This window comes from Astyanax mexicanus, chromosome 8 (assembly GCF_023375975.1).
Source record: "Astyanax mexicanus isolate ESR-SI-001 chromosome 8, AstMex3_surface, whole genome shotgun sequence".
In the NCBI taxonomy this organism is placed as follows: domain Eukaryota; kingdom Metazoa; phylum Chordata; class Actinopteri; order Characiformes; family Acestrorhamphidae; genus Astyanax; species Astyanax mexicanus.
The window spans coordinates 55,369,975-55,397,903 of NC_064415.1; the positions used below are offsets into that span (position 1 = coordinate 55,369,975).

Here is a 27,929-nt window from a genome sequence, read left to right on the forward strand (position 1 = left end):
ATTAGAGCATATAAATAAAAGTTACTCTAATTTTATCCTAAAATCGAGAAGAAGAAAAAACTTTAATATGAAGATGTCCAAACTTTTGACTGATTATGTATGCAAACATTTATCCAAGCACTTTAAATATATATAAGATTTACAGAAAAAAAGCATAAAAATAGAAAGTAAAATAGATTTTTAAAAATCTAAAAATGAAAAAAAAAAAAACAAAGACTAGGAGACACACAATAGCAGAAGATTAATTTGGATAAAATTGTAACAAATTTAAATACTAATCTTATAAAAACTTTTTAGGGCTCATAAGGTATGACAGCACATGTACTTAATAATAATAAAATAATTTTGTTTTGCAACATGGATTCAAACAACTTTAAAATCATTTTTAATGTCGATTTCTGTTTAATATTAATTTTTCACAAATTAAAAAAAGAAATCACAAAAACGTTAAAATCTTTAAACAGTTTTGTCAGATCGCTTAAGCCTTCTCCATATATAGAACTGTATAATGCATTTAAAGTGAAATATAGACACCAGAACAGTAAATGAGATTTATATGAATAAAATCAGTATTATTGTGGTAAAGGGAGAAATTAGTTATGGACTCTTAAGCTGGCTGCTCCTGCCACTGCTGCTGCCACTGGCGCTGCCACTGCGGGAAGCTCTGGAAGAGGTGCCGGCCACCAGAGGGGAGGACACGGACAGTCCCAGTCCCAGTTCCAGTGTCTGTTTAGCAGGAGACTGAACTGCTGAGCCTCTGGGGCTGCTGCCAACTGATGAACCTGGAGATCTGATACAGACAAAACACATTTACAGTTTAAATCCTGTTATATATCTCATATATCCCATATATCTCATCTTGTTCTCACATTTTCAGTTGGATTATTAATTACAAGGCTTATATCGACGCTGTCCAATGAAAAACAAGCATCTCCAAAACAGAAACTTAACAGAGAGGAAAAACCTTCTAAACTTTTTTTGCTTCTCTCAGCTGAAATTCTTCTCATACCGACTTATTATTATTTAATTAATTAAAAATATTATCAATACTTTTAACTCACTTGTAATTACTCTTACATATACATTTACTTTTTAACTTACTTTACAAAAGGTTAAATGTATTGGGTGTGCTGTTATATTTTTTCTATACAATAAAATGACTTGTTTTTGTTGTTTAATCCAAAAAACATACTGATTGTGAGGTCAGAGATGTAGATGAGAGCGGGTGCAGTGATTTACCTCAGGGAAATAGAGCTTCGGGCTGAGCTTAATTTTGAACTCCGACTAGATGGAGTGGAAGCAGGAGATGGGAGGGGCAGACTGGCCTACAACAGAAAAAACACAGAATTAAAACATCTATCTATCTATCTATCTATCTATCTATCTATCTATCTATCTATCTATCTAATTAAAGATTAAATAAAAAAACAAAAAAAAAAAACAAGACATATATCTACATCGTGTAGTTATGTATATATATATCTATCATGTTTTCCTCCACCAGTCTTACACACTGCTTTTGGATAATTGTATACCTTTACTCCTGGTGAAAAAAATTAAATAAAAAAAGTTCATCTAATTTTTACTTATTTATTTATTTATTTTTTGGCTGGCCAAATCAAACATCCTCACATTTTAACTTTGGCCAAACCTCCACATCTGTTTTGGACAGTGAGTTTAAAGTTTGAGATTAAGATTATTAGTTAGTTTTGGATTAAGCTCACATTTATTTAATACATTAGCTATTTATCTATATTAATTATAAGCTTGATTTATAAAGCACTTTTAAAAGGGTAAAAATAAATCACAAAATAACCAATAATTCTCTAGAATCTGGTGTGGACCATCAAAACAATGTGCCGTCCCACATGTGCTCTATGAAGCTCTACCTGTATGAAGTACATCTGTAACATGGCCTGGAGATCAGGATGCTCCTCCATGACCTCCAGAAGCATCTTATTCACAGTCCTGTTTAGATCTTTCAGTTCTTTTAGGTCAATGTCACGCTCCTCGAAGGTCTGCTCTTTGGTCTTCTTCGCTGAGCGGATTTCCTTTGTGAGTTTGGAACACTGCAGCAGAGGAGAAGTGTTTTAGATCAGAATCAGATCCAGGTTTATAGAAGATAACTCTATTAAATGACAAAATACATTTTGTTTTTATATGGCAGACTTTATATAGACTCTACTCTGGGTGTATGTTAATTTAATAGCAGATAGGTAGGGTCATAATCCTTTAAACCAAATAACAAGCTATACGTATAATTTAACATCAGCGTTATAATCAGTGGACTGGGTTCATGCGAGTAAATGAGATCAATCATCACTAAAAGTAAGTCTTGGCACTCGTCTTGGGCCCTGAGTTCAGCTTGTTCTTTTGTGATAATAGTGCAAACCTGTTTGGTCACTCTGTCCAGTTTCGCTTGCTGGGAATGAAGTTCTTTGTTCAGAAGCTGAATGCGTGCTTCAACGTCATCGCTGCTTCTCTTCTCTGCAGATTCCTCCTGAAGAAGGCTGTTCAGTGAGCTGCTCATGCCCTGCAGAAATAAAGAATAAACAAACAGTAATCACTAAATGCTAAATGTTGCTAATCTGGTCTGTAGTCACCAATGCTCAGTAGAATCAGTACAAGAGGGACTGAGAGTACAGCATCACACACGACAATAAAACTGGATGGATAAACGTAGGATAGGAAATATCAGCTGGTTAACCAGCATATTTTAAATGCCAATTCTTCTTTTCTCCTGTTTTTCTCCCAATTTAGCGAGGCCGATTGTCCCAAAGATTCAGCTGCTAGTCAGCTGTATATCCGAGGAAAGTGCAGCGTCTTGGTTCTGATACATCAGCTCACAGATGCAGCCTTGTGCTGATCCACATCACCCTAGCAGTGACGAGTGGAAAGAAAGAGTGCCATCTACTGTACCCACCCAGAAAGAGCAAGGCCGATTGTGCTCTCTCAGGGCTCTGGCAGCTGATGGCAAGCTGCATGACCGGGATTCGTACAGCAATCTCCTGATAACAGTGGCATCGGCTTAGTCTGCTAGTGATAGGGGGGGTCCTAGTGAGTGGGTTGGGTAATTGGCCTTGTAAATTGGAGAGAAAATGGGATAAAAATTTGAAGGAAAAAAAAAAAGCATTTAAGGTTCAATTTATTTCACTTTTTGTTTAAAATGACTTAATGTGACTAGAAAAAAAATATTTAAAAAATGTGTATATTAAAGTATTGCGATATTATGTTTTTGAATAGAGTTTAATTTCTTAAAAATACAGTGCTTTCCTTAAAATGTAAAATGTAACAGTTTACATATAAAGATTGGTGTTAGACAGTGTTTATATTTTTTTCTAGGTTCAAACTTGTCAAAAGACAGCTCTAAACAATCAGAATAAACATATAAACAGGATTTACAGATACACAGAACAGTCACAACATAACATAAGCTCTTTGTTTATATTGAAGGCATGCATTCCAGCACTGGAACATTCCACAGTAAATCACATAGGAGTGACACTTACACAGTATTTGGTAAACAAGCAAATGCAAAGACTAAGTTGCCAGGTTGCAGTTACTATTCTAGTCCTGTATATCCAAACAGGTCCTCAGCACCGATTATTAATATGCATCACAAGCTTATTAACATGCCTATTTTGATTGGCTAATGCTAAGGTTACCTGTATGTTTTATGAATGTAGCCCTGTAGCACTACTAACCTGAATGTCCTCCTGTAGTTCTCTGATTTGCCGCCTTTTGTGTTTATATTTCTCCTCTGCTGCTCGTTTCTGTTCATCTAACTTCATTTTCTCCTGATACTCTGGACCTGCCAAAACAAACAACATCTATAATCAGAGTTTACATGATTACAGACTCAGATACAGCTGCAGATTTCAGATATGTGTTCAGCCTCCTGGTTCTGGAATTAGGAACTACAATGGTTGAACAATGAATATGAAACACCTTTCATTTTAGTGTGGGATTTTAGGTTTCATGGCTAAATTGGAGCAGCCTGGTGGCCAATCTTCATTAATTGCACATTGCACCAGTAAGAGCAGAGTGTGAAGGTTCAATTAGCAGGGTAAGAGCACAGTTCTGCTCTAAATGTTGCAATGCACACAACATTATGGGAGACATACCAGAGTTCAAAAGAGGACAAATTGTTGGTGCAAGTCTTTGTGATGCATCAAGAGCCACGGTATCCAGGGTAATGTCAGCATACCACCAAGAAGGACCAACCACATCCAACAGGATTAACTGTGGACGCTGTAAGAGGAAGCTGTCTGAACTGTCCGTCGGGACAATACATTATTGTGGTCTAAAACCAGGTGTTTCAGTTTCATTGTCCAATGCCTTAACTTATAATCAGTGATGAGGGATTCATTCTATGCATTCTTACACTAAACTTTAACCAAACCCAGATCTATGCATGGAAGGCTGGAACGTACTGGACTCCGTGACCTTGTTTGAGGATTTTCGATACGTGGCGTTCCGGTTATTGATAACATGGAAGGTGTTCTCCATGGCCGTGATCTCTTTCTCACTCTTCCGAATCTGAGCATCCAGCTCATCCCCCTTTCTCTGAAGCTCCTCTCTCTCCTGAGCTGCCTTCAAAAACACAGAATTAATTTGTCATATGGTTTAAATTTTGTTCATTGATGACATTCCCAGCTCTGTGAGTGGAATTATCTAAAGCACACTTTTATTTTTTTATTCAAGATGGTAGATCTGATACCTTTATGATGTAGTAGGCCTGAGATTTATCTTCTTCTCCTTCTGGAGGAGCCATAGCAGTGATCAGGATCTCATACCTCTTCTTTATCTTGTCGATTTTAGACAGTCGTTCATGAACCTCAGCACTGTGAAAAGATTACATGGTGAATGAAAGGGTTGATGGACTGGCTGATGGCTAGATGGAAAAATAGATGGGTGGGTGAAAAGTTGGTTTGATGTTTGGATGGATGGATGAATGAAAAATTGGATGGATGTTTGGGTGAGTGGATGGATGGGTGAGTGGATAGATGGGTGAGTGGATAGATGGGTGAATGGACGGAGTGGATGAGTGGAAAGTGAGTAGGTGGGTGGATTTTGGATGAGTTAAATTGATGGTAAGTGGGTGGATGGGTGAAAGAATGGGTGGTTGAGTGGAGAGTTTTATTGATGTTTGGAAAGGTGGGTGTTTAAGTGGGTGGATGGTTTGATTGGTGACAAAAGAAATTGGATTACTGGTGGGTGGGTGAACAGTAGGGTGAGTGGGTGGTTTGCTGGGTGTGTAAGTGGATGGATGGATGGATAAGTGAATGGCTGGGTGAATGGTTGGGTGGGTTGGTGGATTGTTGGGTGTGTGAGTGGGTAGATAGATAAGTGGATGGGTGGCTGGGTTAGTGGATTGCTGGGTGTGTAAGTGGATGGATGGATGGATGGATGGATAAGTGAATGGCTGGGTGAATGGTTGGGTGGGTTGGTGGATTGTTGGGTGTGTGAGTGGGTAGATAGATAAGTGGATGGGTGGCTGGGTTAGTGGATTGCTGGGTGTGTAAGTGGGTGAATGGATAAGTGGATGGATGGGTGTGTAAGTGGGTGGATGGATAAGTGGATGGATGGGTGTGTAAGTGGGTGGATGGATAAGTGGATGGGTGGGTGTGTAAGTGAGTAGATAGATTAGTGGATGGATGGGTGGGTTGGTATATTGCTGGGTGTGTAAGTGGATGGATGGATAAGTTGATAGGTAGATGAACAGATGGGTGGGTGGGTGGTTTACTGGGTGTGTGAGTGGGTGGATGGATAAGTAGATCGGTAGGTGAATGGATGGGTTGGTTGATGGACTTGGTTGGTGGGTGGATGGATAAGTGGATGGGTGGTTTACTGGGTGTGTAAGTGGGTGGATGGATAAGTGGATGGATAAGTGGATGGGTGGGTGGGTTGGTGGATTGCTGGGTGTGTAAGTGGGTGGATGAGCTGATGGATGTCACACCTGAGTCCTTGTCTTTCCTGATCAGTGATCTTCAGCTGCTTGGTGAGCATTTCTCTGTGCAGGCGGATTTCCTCCTGCCGCTCCTTCATGGCCGTCTGTAGCTGCAGCTGCCTCTTCTCCAGAGAGAACATTCCATCGGCCCCGCTGTACAGATGATCCCTCAGCCGCTTCACCACCATCCTCAGGATGTTATTGTCTATCATGTTGTCCTAATGCAGAAAAAAGGTCTGTGTGAGTGATTGAGCTTTCATCAAACTTGTTTCTGGCTCTCATAAATAATCTAGAGCTGATGAGGTGTTGAAAGAATAGCATGGGGAAACGAATCCTCATTTACATAGTTTTCCCCTCAGGTTAAATATATTCAATGAGCCGTCTTCTCTTATTAGCATTAGAGATATGCATAAGGCTTGTGTTACTTAAAGAGCTGGGCAATATAATAGAAATATTACATAATGATATTTTAAGACATTTTCACTATACACAATATTTATCACAATGTTCTGACATAGACAAAAAATGCAAAAACAATGAATTAACTCTTTAAAACAGCTATTTAAGTACTTTTTTCAGCATAATTCAGGAATAGTACAGATTTTTTAAAGATTTTTGCTGCACATCATCCAATTAAACATGATTTTTTTTTGGTAACACTTTACAATAAGGCTTACAAATAACAGTACTTATAACAGTAATGATAAACATTGTTAAATAGTAAAGTAATGGCTGAATTAATCATAAATTGGTATTAGTTAGGACATTATTAAAAATTACTTAATTTAATGATTCATAATATTAAAGAAAATAAATAAATAAATTGGGGCATTAGTTAAATTATTTTGTAATAATGTAATAATTAACTGATGTTAATTAATAATTAGCAGAGATGTTTTGCAGTAAGTACTGTTAATTAATGTACCCTAACTGTAAAGTGTAACCAGATTTTTTATTTCAAGTTGAGTCAGTTTTATCTAAGTACTGATAATAATACTGATAAAAAAGTATAATAATAATATGATATGAAACTGTATCAAAATACAGTAAAATTTTGTAATATTCACCAGCTCTTGATAATCAGTAATGGAAATTAATGGACAGACAGCAGCATTATGAAAACCATGCTAATATGTAACAGAATTGATAATGTGATTTCAGTCAGTGTTTGTCTTAGCGTTTATTTAACATTTGGACCCAAATTTGTTGTAATTTATGTCTAGATAACGTAGCTGTGACTGAAACCTGCTTCTGGAGGTGAAGTTTCTTCAGCTCTTTCTCCATGGTGTCACTGAAACGTGTCAGCTCCTCAATCTTGGTGGTCAGGTCTCTCTTTTCTGCTCCAGTCTTCTCTGTCTCTTTGCTCACGCAGCGGATGTCATCCTGAGAACACACATACAAAGCTATACATTTATTCTGGTCTAATAGAGGAGGAGAATCACTGATCTTTGTGATTTGTGGTGATGCCAGGAGCACTACTGCCATTTTCTGAAGATTAAAATTAAATAACTGCTATCTAAATAACTAACTAATCTAACTAAATAACTGCAATATATGTATTTAATTCAAGTGGTCATGCAATACAGAGGTCCCTGTTGAGGCAGATATATACTATATAATATAATATAGCATAAATGTAAGTAACTGTCTCTATTATCTATCTAGGGAATGCCTTCTACTAACTGCTGGAGCATTGCTGTGAGGATTTGATTGTGCTTAGCAATACAGGCCTTAGTGAAGTCAGAATGTATATATATATATATATATATATATATATATATAGCACTGAAAAAATAAGAGAGTTATCCAAAAGCAGTGTGTTAGACTGGTGGAGGAGAGAAGTTTTAAGAGTTCAGAAATCAATATTTAGTGGAATAAACCTGGTTTTTAGTCACAGTTTTTTTCATGCATCTTGGTATCTTGTTCTCCTCCACCAGTCTTACACACTGCTTTTGGATAACTTTATGCTGCTTTACTCCTGGTGTAAATATTCAAGCTGTTCAGTTTGGTGGTTTGATGGTTTGTGATCATCCATCTTCCTCTTGATTATATTCCAGAGGTTTTCAATTTGGCAAAATCAAAGAAACTCATCATTTAAACTTAAAACTGCTCTCTTATTTTTTTCCAGAGCTGTATATATGCTGCATTACTTATACAAGCTGCATTGGTTTAATACTGGCGCGTTTGTTTTAGCTGAGGCAGCCTAATTGTGGTTGAAAATGTGCCAAGTGGGTCTCTAAGCTCTTCTAACTGAGTCTTCAGTGCTTTGTTGGTTTCACCTGCAGCTTCTTCAACTGAGTGGCGAGCATGGCCGCTGTCTCCTTCTTCTCCTCCAGAGCACTGGACAGTTCAGAGATTCGCTTCTCCAGAGCCTGCCTTTCCTCTGTGTTCACCTCGCCGCGCAGGTGAGCCATCTTCCTCTCCAGCAGCTGAATCTGGAAGTCCTGAGAGGGAGAAAAAGAGCAGATGCAATCCTCAGAAAAAAAAGCATCAGAGAAAGCTGCGTTCCAAATGAATGTGGATGAGGGTGAATATCTGTAGGTGTGCTGCCCTCTTGCCTGAGTGTACATGATCCCCTCTTGCTGGAGGGTGCTCTGGTCCAGTTTATTGAGGCGGTTGTCCAGGCTCGAGAGCGCCATCCGGCTGCCGGAGAGTTCAGCCGTGGCATTCTTCTCTTTTGCCCTCAGAGTCTGCAGTTCCTGACTCTTCCTGAACAGGAGCTCACGTTGCCGTTTAAGCTGGGCATCAATCTCCTGCATAGATACACACACACACACACACATATAGAGACATGCTGTTATCTGTACTAATGCACAAAAATTTAAATATCATTGAAAAGTTTATTTATTTTAATAATTCAGTTAAAAATGTGAAACTCATATATTATATAGATGTATTAAACACAGAGTGATCTATTTTAAGCGTTTATTTCTTTTATTGTTGATAATTATGGCTTACAGCCAATGAAAACCCAAAAATCTGTATCTCAAAAAATTTTAATATTATATAAGAACAATTGGTACTTTTGGCAGTGTGGGCAGTGTGCCAAGTCCTGCTGGAAAATGAAATCCACATCTCCGTAAAAGTTGTCAGTAGCAGAGGGAAGCATGAAGTGCTGTAAGATTTTGTGGGAAAACAAAACTGCAATTCATTTTAGACTTGATAATAAAACACAGTGGATCAACACCAGCAGATGACATGTCTCTCCAAACCATCACTGATTGGTGGAAACTTCACACTAGACCTCAAGCAGTTTGGACTGTGTCTCTCTCCACTCTTCCTCCAGACTCTGCTCCCTTTATTTACTTTAAATGAAATGTAAAATTTACTGATGATCAGTGATGGTTTGGTTTGGCGAGACATGTCATCTTCTGGTGTTGATCCACTGTGTTATATATCAGGTCCAAAGTCAGTGCAGTGGCTAATGTGGATTTCATTTTCCAGCAGGACTTGGCACAATGCCCAAACTTCTGGTTCAGCATGTCTTGTAGAGTCCCATAGGGTTCTATTGTGGGGCATATTAAACTAAAGTTATTTATTATATTAATTTTAGGCACTGATAGCTGATTCTATATCATATAGAGAACGACTGGAACTACAGATGGATAAGTAAAAGTTGACAGCATTAGAAGAAGAGCTCACTTTGAGGTGCAGCTCCTGGTCTGAGAGTATCTGCTCCATCTGTTCTGCTCTCTCTTCCACACTGAGCGCCGCCTCTGTCGCCAACTGAAGCTTCTCCTCTAGAGCAGCGTTCTGGAGCCAGGCCTCCTCCAGCCTGCGAGAACAAACACAATCTTAGTTAGTGTGTTTTATGTGTGTTAAGTTTCTAAAAGGTTATTCTACACCAGATACTAATAAGCTTTCTCAGGGCCCTTTTGTACGCCCTGTGTAAGGTACTTCGCTATATTCTTGGCTACCTCACAACCAATCAACATTCTTCACTTCATTACATGCCTTGTGCTTAATTAGCACTTATAATTTGTGAGGGACACAGCATTGTCCAATTGAGCGGACAATGCTTTTCTGGGACAATGCCAACAATGATATTTTGGTTGAATTTTGGTTGAATTTGCCATAAAAAACATTTAAATAATTGTTTAACCAAGTTGTGCTAACTTCCAACATCTTTATCTGTTTTTGGTCATATTTTAAAATAGTGTAAAATGATCTAAACCTTCAGAACCAGCTCAAAAAAGACATTACTTGGTAGTTTTGTTGCTGATGTCCTTCTTCACGCTGGTTAACTTAGACCTCATAGATTCCACCTCTGTAGCGGCACGGTCCACTGTGCCCTTTAGAGTCTCCAGCTGTGGGAAAACAACATGGTTTTCATGTCAATCAATGGCAATGCCTCATTTATACCACCTTCACATCCATATACTCCATGCTGTTTTTGTTGGAGTAACTGTCTCTACTGTCCAGTAAAAGTTTTCTGATTTTTTTTTTTTACATTAAGAGCATTGCTGTGATGATTTGATTTGCAACTGGAATTGTTAGCTTGGGAGCTACTATTAGCTATTTTTGGTCATTTATAATCTGTTGTGCTTGTTATAAAGATTAAAAAAGGCCATTATACTTTAAAACTACATTAAGGGCGCAGAGTGATCCGAAGTTTGGACAATCACTGGTTCGAATCCCGGTCATGCAGCTTGCCATCAGCTGCGGGAGCCCTGAAAAACTACATTCAAAAACATACTTGAGTTGTAAAGCTTGTAATGCCAACACACACCTCATCCTTCACACGCATCCGGCTGCTCTCCTGCTCCTGAAGCTGCTGCTGAAGCCTGATGAATTGTCGCTCGGCGATTGTGATCTCCCTCTCACACTCCTTGTTATTCTCCACCTCGCCGGACAGGAAGTTCTTTTTTTCCTTTATCAGTGCTTCCCGTTCACGGATCTCATGGTTCGATTCTGCCAGCATCTAGGAGAGAAAAACACATTAATGATATGCCTTTCACAAAATTGGATGATATATTGTCCCAGAAATAATAGTGATAAACTATACTATTCACATACATTTTAATATAATGTAAATTATATATTTTTTTAAATATTAATACAAGGTATGTTTTAACCAATACATTTTCATGACCTTTTCATCCCTTCAAGGCAAAATTTAAAATTTTATGACCGTATGATTTAAATAAAACAAACAAAAAAAAAAATTCAACTAAAACTATAATTAAAATTGATTATAGTAGGTCTAAAATGAATCAGATAAAATAATGACACACAATCTTAATATAAATAATAATAAAATGTGCTCCATTGTGCAGGCCTAAATTACTGAATTAACTCTGAGCTTTTTTTTTTTTTTTTTTTTTTTTAGCTCAAAATAGATTTTCTCCATGGATAAACTGAAACACAAAGATTTGTAGACCAAATTTCCATGACTTTTCCCAAACTTTCTGGGTATTTTTATTTTTTCAAAACTTATCCAGGGCTGGAAATGGCTATTTTCAAATCCATGACTTTTCCAGGATCCTGTTAATATCTGCAGACTACCATGATGAGAACTTCATTAAATGTATTTAAAAACCACAATCGGATCACTTGCCCTGAAATATAGCACCACCTGCTGGTCAAACATCAGACCTGAACTTTACTGAACTGAACTGTAGAAGGGATAAAACTAGGAGAACAAGAGTGATGTAAAACATGAAAATGATGCTAAAAGCCTGGAATTTAGATGCTGGTTACCAAAGCACACTGCTGCATCTCCTGGTCTCTCTTCCTCATCTGCTCGATGGTGTTCTCCCACTGGTGGATCAGCTCCTGTCGCTCCAGATTAGCCTGTCGGAATATCTCTGTCGTCTTATCCACAGCGACCTGAGCTCCAGGAACAAGCAGAAGTTTAAAAACAGCGTTAGGAGCATTGCTGTGAGGATTTGATTGCATTTGGTGACAAGATCATTAGTGATGTCAGTATGCTGGATAAACTTCACCCACCTAATCTCAAACTCCCCAACTCACCTTCCAAAAGTACTGGATGGAGCGCCATTATTTCAGAGAACACAGTTCCACAGCTCAACACAGCTCAATTCTGGGGATTAAACCTTTCTAGTACTGGCTGGTATCAGGTATGGAGCCAACAGTGTAAGTTTTTTTTTTATTTAGAGAGTCTTAATCTACTGGTTAGGGCTGTACGATATTGAAGAAATTGAACATTGCAAATGTTATTTTTTTTCCGACAATATATATCACAATATTAAGCAATGCAGGGCCCATGACTTCACCAGCCTCGCCCTCATCCACTTGCTGTCTTGCGTCCGGACCGATTAAGAGCTGAGACAGCGCCGAGCTCAACTCATAACCCGAAGAAAATAACAAAACAACAGTAATCGGCTCTTTAATCAGGCATTTAAATGGCTTTTTAAAGGGTAAATAAGAGAATTTGTTTTTCTGGGATTAAAAGCATGAATTCAGCTGTAACTGGAAATATCTGCACCGCAAAACTGTGCTGGACTGAGGTGCACAGCTTTCAGCACGTGCTCACATTTACAAGGACGTGCCCAACCATGGGATGGAGGCCATGCTGCATGCTACCTCGTGTTTACTCCTGATGAACAATGTAGTTGTTTCCAACAGTGGCCAGTAACAATGACAGTGACAGTATAAGTTAAGGGTCACTGTTGAGCCGAAAATGCCCCACCACCACACTCAGATACTGACCTGTGTCATGATGGTCTCTGTTAGCTGGTTGTCTAAGGTTTTTCTCTTCTGGTTGGCCTCCTGGGTTAGTCTCTCGATGCTCAGAGTCAGTTCCTGTGTGGCACAGAAGAGTCATCTGTAACTGTAATGTAACAGTACATAAACATGTATTGCGATTGCGATTTATTGCGATTTTACTTAAAAAATGATTAATCGTTCAGCCCTACTTGAACTTACTCGGATTCTGCTCTCATCCTGATGCGCGTATTTGATGATGGCCATGGTGTCTTCATCTTTGCGTGCCGATTCCTCCAGCCAGGTGTCCAGAGCCTGCTGATCCCAGTTCAGCTGACTCTTCAGCTCTTCTATCCTACGCGTCGCCTTGAAGATGTTGTTCTGAATAGTTTAAAGACATCTTGATGAGATTATTGTACATCTTCCAGCCCACATATCTAATATTTCTCATTTTGTTGCATGAATATTATAATATCAGAATGAATATTGTCTTATTGACCTGTCTAACTCATCACTACTGATTGCATGGAACCTCATTCCACAAATAACCACAAACTAAACCATGGGTGATACTGAATTATAGAGTGAAACATCAAATCTCCAACCTCCCGTGTGTTCTTCCTCTCTCGCAGTGATCCCAGTTCATTCTCCAGCTGAGCGAGCTCCTGCCGCAGGCGTCCCATCTCCCTTTCCGCCAGGGCTTTAAAATGCATCTCAGACTTCTCCTCTTTTTCTCTGGCCATACAGAGCGCCTGCAGAAACATTAACCTTGAGTCAGCCACAAATCATTTATTTCAAATTTTCTCCCATTTTTTCTCCCCAATTTAGTAAGGCCGATTGTCCCACCTATTCAGCCACTACTCAGCTGTATATCCCTCATCACTAGGGGAGAGAGCGCCATCTACCCACACAGAGAGAGCAAGGCCAATTGTGCTTTCTCAGGGCTCCGGCAGCTGATGGCAAGCTGCATGACTAGGATTTGAACCAGCAAAGTCCCAATCAAAGTGGCAGCATTTTAGACCACTGGACCACTGTTTTTAAAGGTACCTGAGTGTGAGAGAGCTCCTGTTTGACGTCCTTCATGTGTTCAGTCATGGCAGATATTCTGTCCTCATGCTGACTTAGTTCATTTTCAATGTTCGCCTTCTTCTTCAGTTTTCTTTGAAGCTGAAAAGTGGAAAAAAGAGAAAATTTTAATTACTTTTTCTTCACTCAGTTTATTCAGAACACAGTAAGAGCAGAAAACAACACTTAAGTAGTGTTCTCTTATATATCTTTTATACCATTGCTTCCTAACTTGGGTCCTAAACCGCCCCAAGTCTTAAGACTGTGGATCAGGTGTGTTTGCTGCATGGTGAACCCTAAAATATTCAGAGCAGGGCTTTGGACCAGGGTTTGGAACCGCTGTCTTGTACTTTAGTACATCCCCAAAGCTGAGACCGTATGGAAGATACAAATAGATTAAAATGCAGCATTTTTAACAGGTTGGGAATGAGCAACAAAAAGCTGGAGAAATAAATGGTACTAATTAAAAACAGCTGCAACAAGAGCAGTTCACAACTAACTAGCATTACATTTTATAGAGGCAGACTCTGTGAAAGAGTCAGTTACTTAGTTAATTAGTTTAGTGTACAGTTAGTTAGTTAGTTAATTAATTAATAAGGCTCTGAAGGAGTTATTTAGTTAGTTAGTCAGTTGGTTAGTTAATCAATTAATTGATAAGGCTCTTGAGGTGCTAGTTAATTAGTTAGTTAATTAATTAGTCAGTTGGTTAGTTAGTTAATTAATGTATTAACTAATTAATATGAGACCCTTGAGGTGTTTGTTAATTAGTTAGTTATTATGTCAGTTGGTTGGTTAGTTAGTTAGTTAATTAATTAATAAGGCCCTTGAGGAGTTAGTTAATTAGTTGGTTAGTTAATTAGTTTGTTAATTAGTCAGTTGGTTAATTAATAAGGCCCTGGAGGAGTTACTTAATCAGTTAATTAGTTAGTTAGTTAATACGTCAGTTGGTTGGTTAGTTAGATAATTAATAAATAAGGCCCTGGGGGAGTTAGTTAATTAGTCAGTGAGTCAGTAAATTAGTTAATTAGTTTAGTGTTCAGTTAGTTAGTCAGTTAGTCAATTAGTTTAGTGTACAGTTAACTAATCGGGGTCTTGTGAGTTGGTTTGAGTGAATTGTTTGTGAATTGGTGTTAAGTGAACTCACCTCCTCCTCCAGGGCTTTATTTCTCGCATTAGCCACGGGAATAGCGAACCCGTCGTCCCAGGCTATTTCAGACAGCACCGCGCTGGCCATGTTCTCCTCTCTCTCCGGTAGAAATGAGCTGAATAAGAGCTGAGTAACAGAAATGAAGCTTTTTCTCCGGCGGGATAAAGACCCGGACTGTGTGTTCAGCTTCCCGGATCACTGTTGTTCTCCCCGTTACTTAGCGACAGACAGGCCGCACGGGAGCGCCCCGCTGCCCGCCGACAGAGGGAGCCAAACCGGGGCTCTGCTCACACCCAGAGACCGTTGAACTCTGGAGCTTCAAAACTTTATTATACATTAATAACTTTTATTTATTATACATGGATAACTTTTATTTATTAATGTATAATAAATAAATATGTATTTTAACTTGCTTTGCATTTTAGTAAAGCTTAATTAAAAAAAAAAAATCGTTCATTTGAATACATAAATGTGTTTTGAGCTTGTGAGGTGGTGAAAAAAAAGGCAAAAAATTGGCATGAGCATTTGGGTGATGTATGGGTTTAGGAACGGGGCAAAAAGGAGAGCTGAATGGGCTGAGTGAGCCTCTGATAGTGATGACCAAGAGGGCAGTATTATTGACTGATATTTAATATGTAGTATGAATTATTACTACATGTAACTATAATTGATAAGCTGACATTAGTACATCCCGTGGCAAATATAATTCAGCACTAGTTTAATTTAGTATCTTTCTTCAAAATTCCAACCTCCTGGAATTGAGAAACAAAATATAATAAAATAAATATAACTGTTGTAGTCAGTCACAATTGTGCTTTTACATCAAGAAAAGATAAAACATGGAATCATTTAATTCTGTGAGAAATATTATGGAATAATGCCTTTTTTAAATGTTGAGATTTTTAGAAATCTCAGAAATATTTCAGAGTCTAAAATTTTTGGACCAGATTCTTTTTATTTCTTTCAGAATTAAATGATTCCATGTTTTTCTTTTCTTCTTGATCTAAAAGCACAATTGTGACCGAAGCATTCATTAATATTGACATAACTCCTAAACCTGTCGCATTTATCTAAATTTCTTAAAGAAATGTAAAGTAATTTAAATAAATATAAAGTATAGTCACGCCAATCATTTTCTTTAAAAACCAAAACTGATGGAATGTACAAAATATTTTGTCATTATGACGATCAAGTTTAATCAAAACCAAACAAGCAGTGTGAAATCATAGCCATTATTTTAACAGCAACAGAAAATATACAATAAGTCACAATAAAACTAACAAATTTAGGCATTGCTGCACTTCTTATCTCATCCCCTAAAAAAAGAGAATACAATCAAAGCTCTGTGTGTCTCAGATGTTCCATAAAAACCAAAGAAAAATAAACATTCAAAGCAGGAATGCACGTGGAGTATTAAAATTATGATTTAATAGTTGATGAATTTCGGCATGTCTGAGTGTCTGTTGGGTTTTAGCCTTTGCCCTTCTGGGGAAAGCATGATGAGGTCCCAGAGCTCGAACCAGCTTCTGCTGAGTTGGGTTGACACAAAAGTGGCACACATCCAAAATTTACGATTTAAAAAGCCCAAACCACCGCTAGATGACTGAAGAGGAGACGCGTCTTAGAAATGTCTTTGCTGTACACAGACGTCTCGATCCTGAGGGTTGGAAAGGCAATGTAGATTTTAGTCCAGTTCTCTGTGCTCTGGGAGCCAAAGCAGAGGTCCAGATGGCCCTCGATAGGACCTTAAAGGCCTAGACGGCTGTGCTCTTGGTCCCGATGTGCGGTCGAGCAAACTCCACAAAATCATCAATAAGTACTGGCCATGCTCCTGGAAGTGAACAAGTGAACAAAATCGTACACTGATTAAATATTAAAATCAGATTGATATATAATTTGAACCTCAGTTTTACCCTTTTTAGTCATGTCCAATTTTTACCTAATTCTGTCAAATCAGTTGTCATGAATGGAAAGAACTTGCATGCTCAAATGCCCAACTGTATCTTACTTTTTTATCCAGGCTAGAGGCAGTACAAAAGGGTTTTAGAGCCTACATCTGATTTAATTTTTACCCCCAATAAATGTATCTTGAACAAAATTAACAAAAGTGAAAGTTGAAGTAAAGTGTTTGTGAACACACACCCTCCTCATCGTAGTTGGACATGTCGTCGGTTATCATTGTGCTGAAGTCTAACAAGAGGTTCCAAGTGTCTTTGGGGATGGATCTCTTATGGTGCTCCTGTAAAAAAAATTGGTAAAATTAAAAATATATATAAGCTAAAACTGCAACATATTGGCTATTTTATTTCATCGACAATGTTCATGACTTGAGCATCACAGACTTCAAATCAGTTTCTTCATATGAAGGAATTCCAATCCAGACAATTAAGTATTTTAGCTGGTGGAATCTTTTCAAATTGTTCTTTCTGTTTTTTTTTTGTAACTCTATAAAAGTTATTTCTGGTGGTTAAAAGTGAAAGCAGTCAACTAAGATGTGTTTAATAGATGTATAATAGGAGTATCACAGAATTGGCACGCTCGAGTCTGTTCACCAACTAGGAGGTGGTGGTGGGTAAGAGCAGTCCAAGAGCATGTCCAATTCGGCTCCTAGTCATGATTGTCCGATCTTGTCTATTAAGGAAGTCCTTTTTGTATTTAATATTAATGATGGGGAATATTTCATACAGTTTATTTTGTGGATTTCTGTACCATTTTCTTCTACAGTGAACTTTCGACTAGAGGGTAGGCATCCATAATCGTAATATAGTTCTAAGTGAGTTCCTGGTTTCTTGCTTCCCTTGCTAAAATTAAACATATGACATTTAAAGAGAAATAAAAACATGTCCAGTCACACAAACAATTACACATACAAATGCTTTCACTTAAAATTCACTGTGCTCTTATTTATTAACCTGCAACAATCCTATATAAAAGCAACTCAACCCAAACAGATTAAGGAGAAAATAATTCTGCTGCTATTTTATGAGATGAAATCAAAACTCAAGACACCCATTTACTCCAATAGCAGCATCAAATTGTATTTTTACTCACCACTAAAAATGTGTTCCACAGGTCTAGGAATTTGAAGCGTCCAGCCAGTACTAAATTCCAGTAGGCGATTGCCATTTCTAAATCTAGAACAAAGCAAACAAATACAAGGTGAATAAATTTAATGAACATAAAAAAAATGACTTAAAAAATTTCCTCTAACAGAATAAATGAATGATTTCCTACCCAATCCTTTCTGTCCAGGATTCTTTGCAAAGTTGAAGGTAAACTGATAGAAGTCTTTAAATTTCCCTTGGTCCTTTAACTCCTGCTCCATTTTGGGTAATTGTGCTTTAAGCTTCTCTATGCTGTCACATCTACAGAAAGAAGAGGAATATTCAATATTCAAAGCTACGGTAGAAATACCGTAGGTACCGAGATAAAAAATAATTCATTCAAGACATGTGAAAACAACTGAATGCCACTTTATAAATCCCCGGAAACAAAACGAAAGAAAGCAAGAGAAAAATCACCCTTGTTCTGTCATTCCATCCATGAATTCCTGCTTTGAAAACTCGCATTGCGTTGCAGCACGAAACTTCCAGGCAATCAGTAGCACACTTATACTGGCTGGATCGAGACCCAGGTCATCACAGAACTGCTGAATGCCATCTATACCAATCTTATTGTCATCATGAGGGTCTGTGAAAGTGACGAAAAAAACATTTTTAATTTCACACATTAAGTTTCTAAAAAAAAATAAACCATCATTGATCATCAGTAAATTTAGCTTTTCATTTGGAAATCAAGGGACCAGAGTCTGGAGAAAAAGTGAAGAGTCTAAACAGTGCTGGTGTAGAAACACCTTTAGAAACCTGCACTTACCTCTGTACCGATTGTAGAGCTGTTCTAACTTTTTCTTGTCAAACGACCCCTTTAGGTTTTGTACATAGAGTTCGGGATTCTGGAAGAAGTTGTCTGTGGCGACCTCTAGTTTCCATTCATTCTGAGACAAACAGTTTAGTGCGGTTTTCTCATTGGACTGGGTGAAAATCATGAACTGGCGAACTTTATCCTTCTGTGAGGATTTCAGCTTGTTCTGTTTGGGAAAGCACAAACAATATTAGCTGATTAAGGTGTATTTATATTAAACATTGATAATATGTTGTGTTACACATATACTTCAGACCACCTGTTTACTCTCCACTCCAGCAAAAGATGCTCCACATATGAGCTGCTAACTCATCCATTTCCCTTTATAAAGCTACAAGTCGTCTCTCAGGCCAGGCGGTTTGCTTTTGCTGGGTTTTTTTTTTTCAGCTATAGCTGCACAGCTGCACCAAGAGATGTGTGGGTACGAGAGAGAAGCACATAGTGCATGCATAAAAGCAAAAGATGCATGAATTCTGCATGATTTGACCATTCACATTAATGTTGCATGTTCATGGATTAGATTTGTATGTGATTTAGGACCACATATGGAAGAAACTCAAATCTGATTTGAAAAAAAAAATGGATTTGGCACAATCACACAGCTCTATCTAAGCCACATTGAGCAAAAAAAAAAAATCTATTTGACTCACTTTAGCCTGGTAATGTGAACGTACCCAATGTGACTTCAATCTGATTTTTAAAAATCTGATTTGGCACGTTCACACAGCCATGAAAAAATCGGATCAGATATGAGCCAATGAGCAAAAAAATAATTTAAGTCACTTAAGCTTGGTAATGTGAACGTAGCCTTGTTAGTGTAGGGCAGCGTTCAGTCACCCAGACTGGGAAATAAACCCCTGTCTCCCAAATGATGTGGTAGCTCACAAGTAGGTAGTGGTGTTATCCACCGCGCCACACAAACCGTTACCAAACCAGGGCTGTTTTACATGTTTTAAGTTGTATTTTTCTCGGATAAACTGGATTGTAGTATTAGCTAGCCCTCCGTTTTAATCCGAAACCAAAACAGGCCTGTCCATTTTAGCTAATCCTCATCCTCGGGCTTTCCTGTCCATCTCCACACCTGAGTGGGCTGTGTATAAATAAGCCCCTCAGGTGTACACCCCTGCGCTCCGGGCAGTGTGGAGATGGGGAGCTTTAGCCGGTAAGCTAGTTAGCTAGGTTAACTCTGTAACCCGGTGTTCTGCCGAGTTGTGCTACCTTGTCAACCCGTGCTTCGCTAGTGTATATTTAAAAGGTAAACATACAAAATAACACAATATTATAGCTAGCATGTTTCTAGTAGAGGTCTATGTGCTGTTTTTGAATAGCATAAAGCACTGTCTCAGCGTAAAGTTATGGTAAAGAGAGGTTATTCGAATCTGCTTTATATATTTTTCAAATAATAATTTTGTTTACTATTAATATTAATTGTCATTTACACTTTTATGTAATGACATTTAAATTAATCAAAAACACAGGAAAACAAAGAATAAAATAATCATTATAAAAAGCACGAAAAATAATAATAAAATATGTATGTCAGCGCATGCGCAGTGCCTTTAGGAAGCACGTATCGACGGGTAGCATAACACGACAGAACACCGGGCTGAACAGAGTAAACCCAGCGGCTTTTCTGAGCGTTTATCCTCCTCCACAGCGCTTCCTCCACCCGAACCAAAGAGCAGACCATCGGGAGACACCCCGTAAAATGTGTAAATCAGGTTATCCGCAGCGCAGTCCGCCGACAAAACCAATAAACTTCTATTTTTTGTTCTCATTTACCATGTTTGTGATCTCCAGACACCCTCTTCCGCTCTCCCTCACGACCCGTCATCTATTTCCGCTACTGCGCACTGGGCTTTCCTCCACTTTCTGTTTTTTTTTTCTTTTTTCCTTTTTTTAACTAAATATCCAGCTGGTATTTCAGCGTTAAATCAACGTTGGGTTTGGAACAGTGTTGATTTTATAAAGTGAATTAACATTTATATGGCAACTTCTACCATAACATCAACGTTGAAATGCCAGCTGGGTATTCTATTTAAGAAAAAAAGAAACAAATCGACGTCGTACGTTCATCCTTTAATAAAACATAGCTCACACTCGAGATTCTCAAAATTGTATAGATGAGAAAAAAACACTGTATGCCATGATGAAAAATTATCAACCTTTGTAATGTCTGCAATGTCTGTTCTTATTTTAACGTTGAAACAACATTATGTCCTCAACTTTCTGCCTTTTCAATTAGCATTTTACATTTATCATCATACAATTTCAAAAAAACGGTTGAATGGAGGAATGAAAGTGGTTTTACTTTCATTTGCAGTAACTGCTTTTTAATTTGGCACCAATTCTTTACGATACCTGTACTGTAAAGAATATAATAATGACTAAAATATAACATAAATAATTAGATCAATATGAACAGAAATACATGGGAAAACGAATTAATAACTATTTATGCGTTTAAACGTTTTTTCCCTCTTGAGGGCGCTAGATATCATTATCTACCATGCACAAAAAATAAGAGACCACTTCCGTTTCTGAATCAGTTTCTCTGATTTTGCTATTTAAAGGTATATAATATTGTACATTCATATTAATGAATCTACAATGTAGAAAATAAATTAAATGAAGAATTAAAGAAAAACATTTATTGAGAAGGTGTTTGCAGACTTTTGACTGGTACTGTAAATGTCCTAACTTTACCTGGAACTATCTAATTCATGCAAATCCTATAAAAAGTCATAATTTTATAATTCATATATCCAGCAGTAGAAAGCTAACAGACCCAGGCCCAGGCCCAGGCCAGTAGTACAGCAGCAGCAGCAGGCCAGCCACAACTGCTGGAGACCCCGTAGCGACCGCACCACGCCTCCACATTGCGGCAATATCAATGCGCCTCGCGATATAGTCCTGCGTATAGATTGCCAACCTTCGTTGTAAATAACGGGAATAAACGGCGTTAAATCGTCTCTGAAAATTATTCATTATCGTAGCTGGTGCAGAAGGTGTAGAATCCACAGCAGAAAGAGGCACAGGTGCAGCGTTTCATGCATGTCCGGTATGTTACGGTGGGAAAAGAAAAGGAGTCCCGGTTAGATAAATTCGCCGGAGGATCACTCGCTCCTCCTTTCCGAGTGAATGCCGAAGTCGCGAACGGATCATGTCTAGCGGTTCTGCCGATTACAACAGGTATTTCGCCTTAATATCAAGCTAATTCGGTTTGTAACGGCGTAAATAAGATCTTCTCTCATAAATAGCGCGGTTTTGTGTGTATTATTTAATTAAACGGGCGGTCTGTGGCTGTGGCGCCGCACCGCGGCCTGCGCCACACCAGCATTTTTATTAGCTTAGCAGTTTAGCTAACGTTAATTAACGCTAACTACCAACAGCATGAAACCGGGTTAAAACACCTTATTTTTAATTATTTTGTGTTAATTGGGTATTAAAATACACATTGTTTATATATATTTTAATGAATGTGCTAGAAAATGAATTAATATGCAATTTAGCGTATTTATAGCTCAAAGTTTGCTTCTCAGTACTGCGGCCTAGCTAAAAGTCAGTTAGCTTAGCCTTTTAGCTAACGTAGTTAACACTAATTACCAGCAGCATGAAACCTGTTTAAAACGACTTTGTGGTGTTTGGGTGATAAAATACATGTGTTTTATATGTTCTAATTAATGTGATGGAAATATTAATTTATATCCATTTTAGCGTTTTTTTTATGTAGCTCCAAATTTGCATCTCAGTACTGCGACCTAGCTAAAAGCTAGGCTAACCTGTTTTTCAGATTTATAGCCAAATATGGTTAAATCAGCTTTTAGCTTAACTTAATATTTAATATTAAGTTTATAAGCTTAATATTTGAGTAATATTAACCTAGCCGACTAGTTAAGCAAGGCTTGTAATATCTAATCTGGAGTAAAATTGTAAACTGTGTTCGTTCGTTCTGTGCATAAATAGATAATACTAGACCTAAACATGGCTATAGCTGCTCAAATTTACCATAAAATGACGAGCTGGAAAGCTTCTGTAGAAGATGGGTCACTAAAGCTGGTCTGGGTGTTATTAGTGGTGGTATGTGTCACTGTAATGGGAGAGACTGGGCTCTCTTCGCACACTTCATCCACGTGGCATGCAAGGAACGCAGCCCCTCTCAACACAGTACAACACTGGGAGAGTCTCTATTACTCGCATTTAGTAAGAGCTTTTATGTAATCATGATGATATTTGCTCTAAATATGTGTGTGAGAGGAAGAAAGTTAACTTTTTGTACAACCTGTGGACATAATTGTAAATTGTATTACCACGTGGATGGATGGATTAATAGATAGTCTTGTCAGAAACCTGTATCATAAGAGGCCAGTTTGCATTGCTTATTTTTTGTGTTTTCTAGCTCCAGAGATCGAGACCATGGGGGGCCAGAAGGAATGGAGCCTGATGGTATCATCGAGGTAACTAGCTAGCTTAGCTAACTAATGGGAAGGAATATAGGCATTTTATTGACACTTTCAATGGTAAAACCTTTGGGATCTTCCAAGAGTCTTTTCCATGCTGAAGATAAGGCTTTTTGTTTGTTGTGAATTTCAGATGTGATCTTGTTTAATGAATAAAGAGTCTGTTAGAATATAAGACTTCTGTATATAGATAGATAGATGTGCAAATATAGAAAATAAAGTTGTCATTCTCAATCCCCCCCCCCTCCACCCAAACCTGTTACTGTCTCTTGTTTGCATAATATTTGTATCATTTAGCGTTTATCTAGGGTGATTAATGAAGGGGCTTTGCTAAAGTTAGACTCAAAAGGACCTTAATTCTTTAGTGACGCCTGATTTAATGATCATTATTAATGTTCTAGATACCGATCTCTCATAGTACCTCACAGCGGATTAGCCCACTTTTATTATGGTTTCTGTGGGTTTTATTTTATTTATTTTTTTGTTAATATTAATTTAAGCCTTAAGCCTTTTATAGTGCAGGGAAAACAATTTTCAATGGAAGTAGTTACAAACAGACTTTTTCAAGAATTTCTGTTGAACCATCAATCATGAAATGACAGTGACAGTGACTATGAATTCTAAGCACGCTTTTGTAGCATTTATGCAAGTAAGAACTCATTCAACTGGGTTTAACTCAGATTCTTCTGCCTTGCAGAGCAACTGGAATGAGATTACAGACAATTTTGATGATATGAACCTGAAGGAGACTCTTCTCCGTGGGATTTATGCATATGGTTTCGAGAAGCCGTCAGCTATTCAGCAAAGAGCAATTATTCCTTGCATAAAAGGTGATTCTGGGAAGCTGATTGGGGAAGGGATGGCAACCGGTATTTAATGCACACTTGTGTTGCAGTTTCTTGAATGTTGTATTATATTTTTCAGGCTACGATGTCATTGCCCAAGCCCAGTCAGGAACTGGCAAAACGGCCACGTTTGCCATCTCCATCCTGCAGCAATTGGAGATTGAGCAGAAAGAGACTCAGGCTCTGGTCCTGGCACCAACCCGAGAGCTCGCTCAGCAGGTATGCTGTACCCGAGGTCATGATAAACTTAAGTGTGTCTCAGACCAAGGCGGCATATTTGGGCAGTAACTGAAACAAAGGTACAGTTTGAATCTTCTTCCTGCTATGTAAATGGTGACATATGGACTTTGTTTCAGAATATTTCCTTGTTTGGTGTTTAGCAGGGAGCAGAAGTTCAGTTTCAGTATAAGTGTGTGAAGCAGTTTCTTTTAAGTGACATTCTTTTATTTTATTTCTTGTTTTTGTAGATTCAGAAGGTCATCTTGGCCCTGGGTGACTACATGGGCGCCTCATGTCACGCCTGCATTGGAGGAACCAATGTCCGCAATGAAATGCAGAAACTCCAAGCAGAAGCCCCGCACATTGTTGTGGGGACTCCAGGCCGTGTGTTTGACATGCTGAACAGGAGGTTCCTTTGTAAGTGTCTGAATCTAAAACAGCTGTTCAACAGGTTTCTCTGTGTTGGATTAAGTGTGAAATGATGGTTTACCATCTTTCGGGACTGACAAGTCATGGAGATATCTTTTTAACTATTTTGCTGATCATGCTTATTTCCATCATAGTATTTATAATGCAGATTGCACTTTAGTATTAACAGTTAACCAACTGCAACATTTCTCACTTTCTGTAGCTCCTAAGTGGATTAAGATGTTTGTCCTGGATGAAGCAGATGAAATGCTGAGTCGTGGATTTAAAGATCAGATTTATGAAATTTTCCAGAAATTAAGCACAAACATTCAGGTGAGTTCAGTAAATCAGATCTTATGATTTTCTTCCATACAAAAGAACTGTGCTGAAATTACAGGATCTAGGTTCTCCTGGTTCGTGTGATAATGCTAGCAGAGTAAAAACATGGAAGAAGAGCAAGTGCCCTACACCGGAAATGAAATGTGGTCAGACCTCTTTCTTAATGTCCAGTGGCCCCTGTTTCAAGGTTTAGTGCAACAGTTATTCTAAAGAGTAAGATCTGTTAAAAAACTGGAAGGAAACCTAATGAGTGGCATAATGAGCACTGTGTGATTCTCTGCAGGTTGTGCTGCTTTCGGCCACTATGCCAGCAGAGGTGTTGGATGTGACCACAAAGTTCATGCGGGAACCTGTCCGCATCCTAGTGAAGAAAGAAGAGCTTACCCTGGAGGGTATCAAGCAATTCTACATTAATGTGGAGCGAGAGGTGAGGACAGTTTGACCTTGTTGACCTTGCTCTAAAAATTCCCTTCTTTTTAAAAGCACCATGCCAAAATCATCAGGCCTAAGCTTTTTAAGCTTAGCTCTGGCGGTAATGCTAGTATGGTTTGTGATAAAGAAGGAAGAATAAAGACACAGCTTCGCAAATGAGTGTAGGAGGGACCTCTTTCCTAATGTCCAGTGTCCTATGTCTCAAGATTCTGTGCTACAACCACATCAAAAGAGCTTTGGTCTAGAGACCAGAGAGTTTTTGATGCACCGTCCGATAACTTCTGTCTCTGTCTGCAGGAATGGAAATTGGACACACTTTGTGACCTCTATGAGACCCTGACAATCACGCAGGCAGTCATTTTCTTAAACACTAGAAGAAAGGTGGACTGGCTGACTGAGAAGATGCATGCAAGAGACTTCACTGTGTCTGCATTGGTAAGAGAACAGTGCTAACTTTTCATTTAAAAAGGGAGAAAAATATTCTGCCTGTTTGGTTATGTATGAAATGATGGTACCATCTTTCGGGACTGACACTTAATGGAGACAATCCTAATTTACTGATCATACCTCTGACCTTAAGTATTAGCGTGAATTTGATATACATTTTGTTTGCATGATTAGGACTACTCTAAATTTTAAGTGCATTATTTTTTTTTTGCAGCATGGAGACATGGACCAGAAAGAGCGAGACATCATTATGAGGGAGTTTAGATCTGGCTCCAGCAGAGTGCTGATTACTACAGATTTGTTGGTAAGTTACATTTCAAGTTAAATGTCATGTGAAGGCTTACTAAATTAGCATATTGGCATCATTAATAAAGATTTTTATTTTTTTTCTTCAGGCTCGTGGCATTGATGTGCAACAGGTTTCGCTGGTCATCAATTATGACCTTCCGACAAACCGTGAGAACTATATCCATAGGTGAGTTAAAGTCTGTAGATGGTTTATTTTTCCCCCCCTCTCTAAATTCAATAATGAGCTGGATTGCTAACACTGGTTTCTCTCCAGGATTGGCCGTGGTGGACGCTTTGGCAGAAAAGGCGTTGCCATCAACTTCGTTACTGAGGAGGACAAGAGGATTCTTCGAGATATTGAGACCTTTTACAACACGACCGTTGAGGAGATGCCCATGAATGTCGCTGACCTGATTTAAACTCTGGAGATTTTAATGCAGGGATAGCTATTGAATAATCACTTGCATTTGCGCTTATTTTATTGGAAGAATAAGTCGGTCCTCCTCAATGCTGGCTGTGGATCAGACTTGCGAATTCGATTTGATACGTGACGTGACTTTTCTGCGTGGACGGTCGTAGACTCCTTATCGGTCTCCGCTGGTAGTGGAGTTTACAGAACATGGATTCTTTAAATGTATTCTTTATCAGGTATTTTCTCCCTAGTATGTTTAAGATGTACGTGTTAGATGTTCTTCACCGTTTAGTAACCTACTTATGGACTAAAAGATACAAGTGCTGCCTCAAGTCTGCCAATTATGTTATGCTAACATATGTGTGCAGTTTAACTTGGTTCACGCTTCCCTTGTCAGTAAAATGAAAGGCACTTTTTTTTTTTGTTGAATGTATTAATTTAATTGTATATTGTTTTAAGTACTTTTTCTGTGTGTGTGAAGTCCTCTTCAAAAGTGGGTCTTTAAACTAAATGTTCCATGTAGTGTTTGGCTCATTTGACAATAAAGAGGATAGTGCTACTCGTCCTTTAACATCTGAGTGTGTTTTAAGCTTTGTTAATCTGAACGACTTGCCCTGTTACAGCGAGGTTTATGAAATGGCAATGTTGAATCCCTCATCGCTGTACTTTTTACAATGCAAATGAATGTGTGTAACCAGTGTGGCACACATTTGAAATGCAAAAGGAAACCACAAGGCTGTTGCACACCACCTTGAGCAAGAGATTGAGGGCAGATTCTCACTTTTTAAACACATTTTCTGTTACAAGCAGACCTGTTTGAGCTGAAGTTTGCCTTTTTTAAGATTACTCATGGGCTTGTTTCAAATATTTTCTTCCAGATTAGAAAGAGGAGTAATAATGTATAAGGTAAAGGTGGGAGGTGGTGGTTATGTAGCACATGCAAATAAAATCACTAGACTTAAACGGCTCAAGATTATACAAGAGGAGAGACGTGCAGGAAGCTGTCTGAGATTTCTTTGCAGGATCTGTGAAACTAAATGACATTAAGTTGACAACTATATGATTTTTATTCTCCAAATAGATCACTTTCAATTACATTATCTGTTTGCCAAAGCCTATTGAGCTTATGACTGTTTTGTGGTTTGATTTGATGTAAGATATTAATTATATCCCAATTACAATAATTAGGTACTATTTAATGGTGTGTAGGGTTGGGTGATATTTACCTAAAATAAAACTTTCATGGTATTTTTGTAATGATACTACTCTTGGTGTGATGATAAAAAACTGAATCTAAAAAAGTACTTAAAGATTACACTACTCCAACAAA

General features: G+C 38.2%; 3 protein-coding genes and 4 non-coding genes across 7 annotated transcripts; 5 read left to right on the forward strand and 2 right to left on the reverse strand.

Annotated features, from left to right (window-relative positions):
- Positions 1-546: 546 nt before the first annotated feature.
- ccdc39 (coiled-coil domain containing 39) lies at positions 547-15,097 on the reverse strand. Its single transcript, XM_022677846.2, has 20 exons — positions 14,826-15,097; positions 13,664-13,783; positions 13,222-13,368; positions 12,839-12,997; positions 12,623-12,715; positions 11,651-11,779; positions 10,680-10,871; positions 10,154-10,257; positions 9,593-9,725; positions 8,509-8,703; positions 8,230-8,394; positions 7,196-7,333; positions 5,960-6,168; positions 4,721-4,844; positions 4,434-4,593; positions 3,705-3,811; positions 2,393-2,533; positions 1,890-2,069; positions 1,240-1,325; positions 547-790 (listed from the first exon to the last, which is right to left on the reverse strand). The coding sequence occupies exons 1-20, from the start codon at positions 14,913-14,915 to the stop codon at positions 598-600; spliced, it is 2,865 nt and encodes a 954-aa protein (XP_022533567.2). The 5' UTR covers positions 14,916-15,097; the 3' UTR covers positions 547-597.
- Positions 15,098-16,236: 1,139 nt separating this feature from the next.
- dcun1d1 (DCN1, defective in cullin neddylation 1, domain containing 1 (S. cerevisiae)) lies at positions 16,237-20,631 on the reverse strand. The gene is made up of 7 exons (XM_007250681.4): positions 20,532-20,631; positions 18,702-18,915; positions 18,350-18,518; positions 18,063-18,193; positions 17,880-17,962; positions 16,971-17,067; positions 16,237-16,659 (listed from the first exon to the last, which is right to left on the reverse strand). Exons 1-7 carry the CDS (start codon positions 20,532-20,534, stop codon positions 16,583-16,585), a joined length of 774 nt encoding a protein of 257 aa, XP_007250743.1. The 5' UTR covers positions 20,535-20,631; the 3' UTR covers positions 16,237-16,582.
- Positions 20,632-21,833: 1,202 nt separating this feature from the next.
- On the forward strand, positions 21,834-27,170 carry eif4a2 (eukaryotic translation initiation factor 4A, isoform 2). The gene is made up of 11 exons (XM_007250682.4): positions 21,834-21,941; positions 23,149-23,206; positions 23,907-24,039; positions 24,134-24,273; positions 24,522-24,690; positions 24,905-25,014; positions 25,304-25,447; positions 25,750-25,887; positions 26,114-26,203; positions 26,295-26,374; positions 26,462-27,170. The coding sequence occupies exons 1-11, from the start codon at positions 21,913-21,915 to the stop codon at positions 26,604-26,606; spliced, it is 1,236 nt and encodes a 411-aa protein (XP_007250744.1). The 5' UTR covers positions 21,834-21,912; the 3' UTR covers positions 26,607-27,170.
- LOC125804058 (small nucleolar RNA SNORD2) lies at positions 24,745-24,821 on the forward strand. Its single transcript, XR_007440558.1, has one exon. It is a non-coding gene; the product is annotated as a small nucleolar RNA SNORD2 (small nucleolar RNA).
- Positions 25,045-25,223, forward strand: LOC125804052 (small nucleolar RNA SNORA81). Its single transcript, XR_007440552.1, has one exon. It is a non-coding gene; the product is annotated as a small nucleolar RNA SNORA81 (small nucleolar RNA).
- LOC125804054 (small nucleolar RNA SNORA81) lies at positions 25,488-25,674 on the forward strand. Its single transcript, XR_007440554.1, has one exon. It is a non-coding gene; the product is annotated as a small nucleolar RNA SNORA81 (small nucleolar RNA).
- Positions 25,951-26,019, forward strand: LOC125804057 (small nucleolar RNA SNORD2). Its single transcript, XR_007440557.1, has one exon. It is a non-coding gene; the product is annotated as a small nucleolar RNA SNORD2 (small nucleolar RNA).
- Positions 27,171-27,929: the final 759 nt, after the last annotated feature.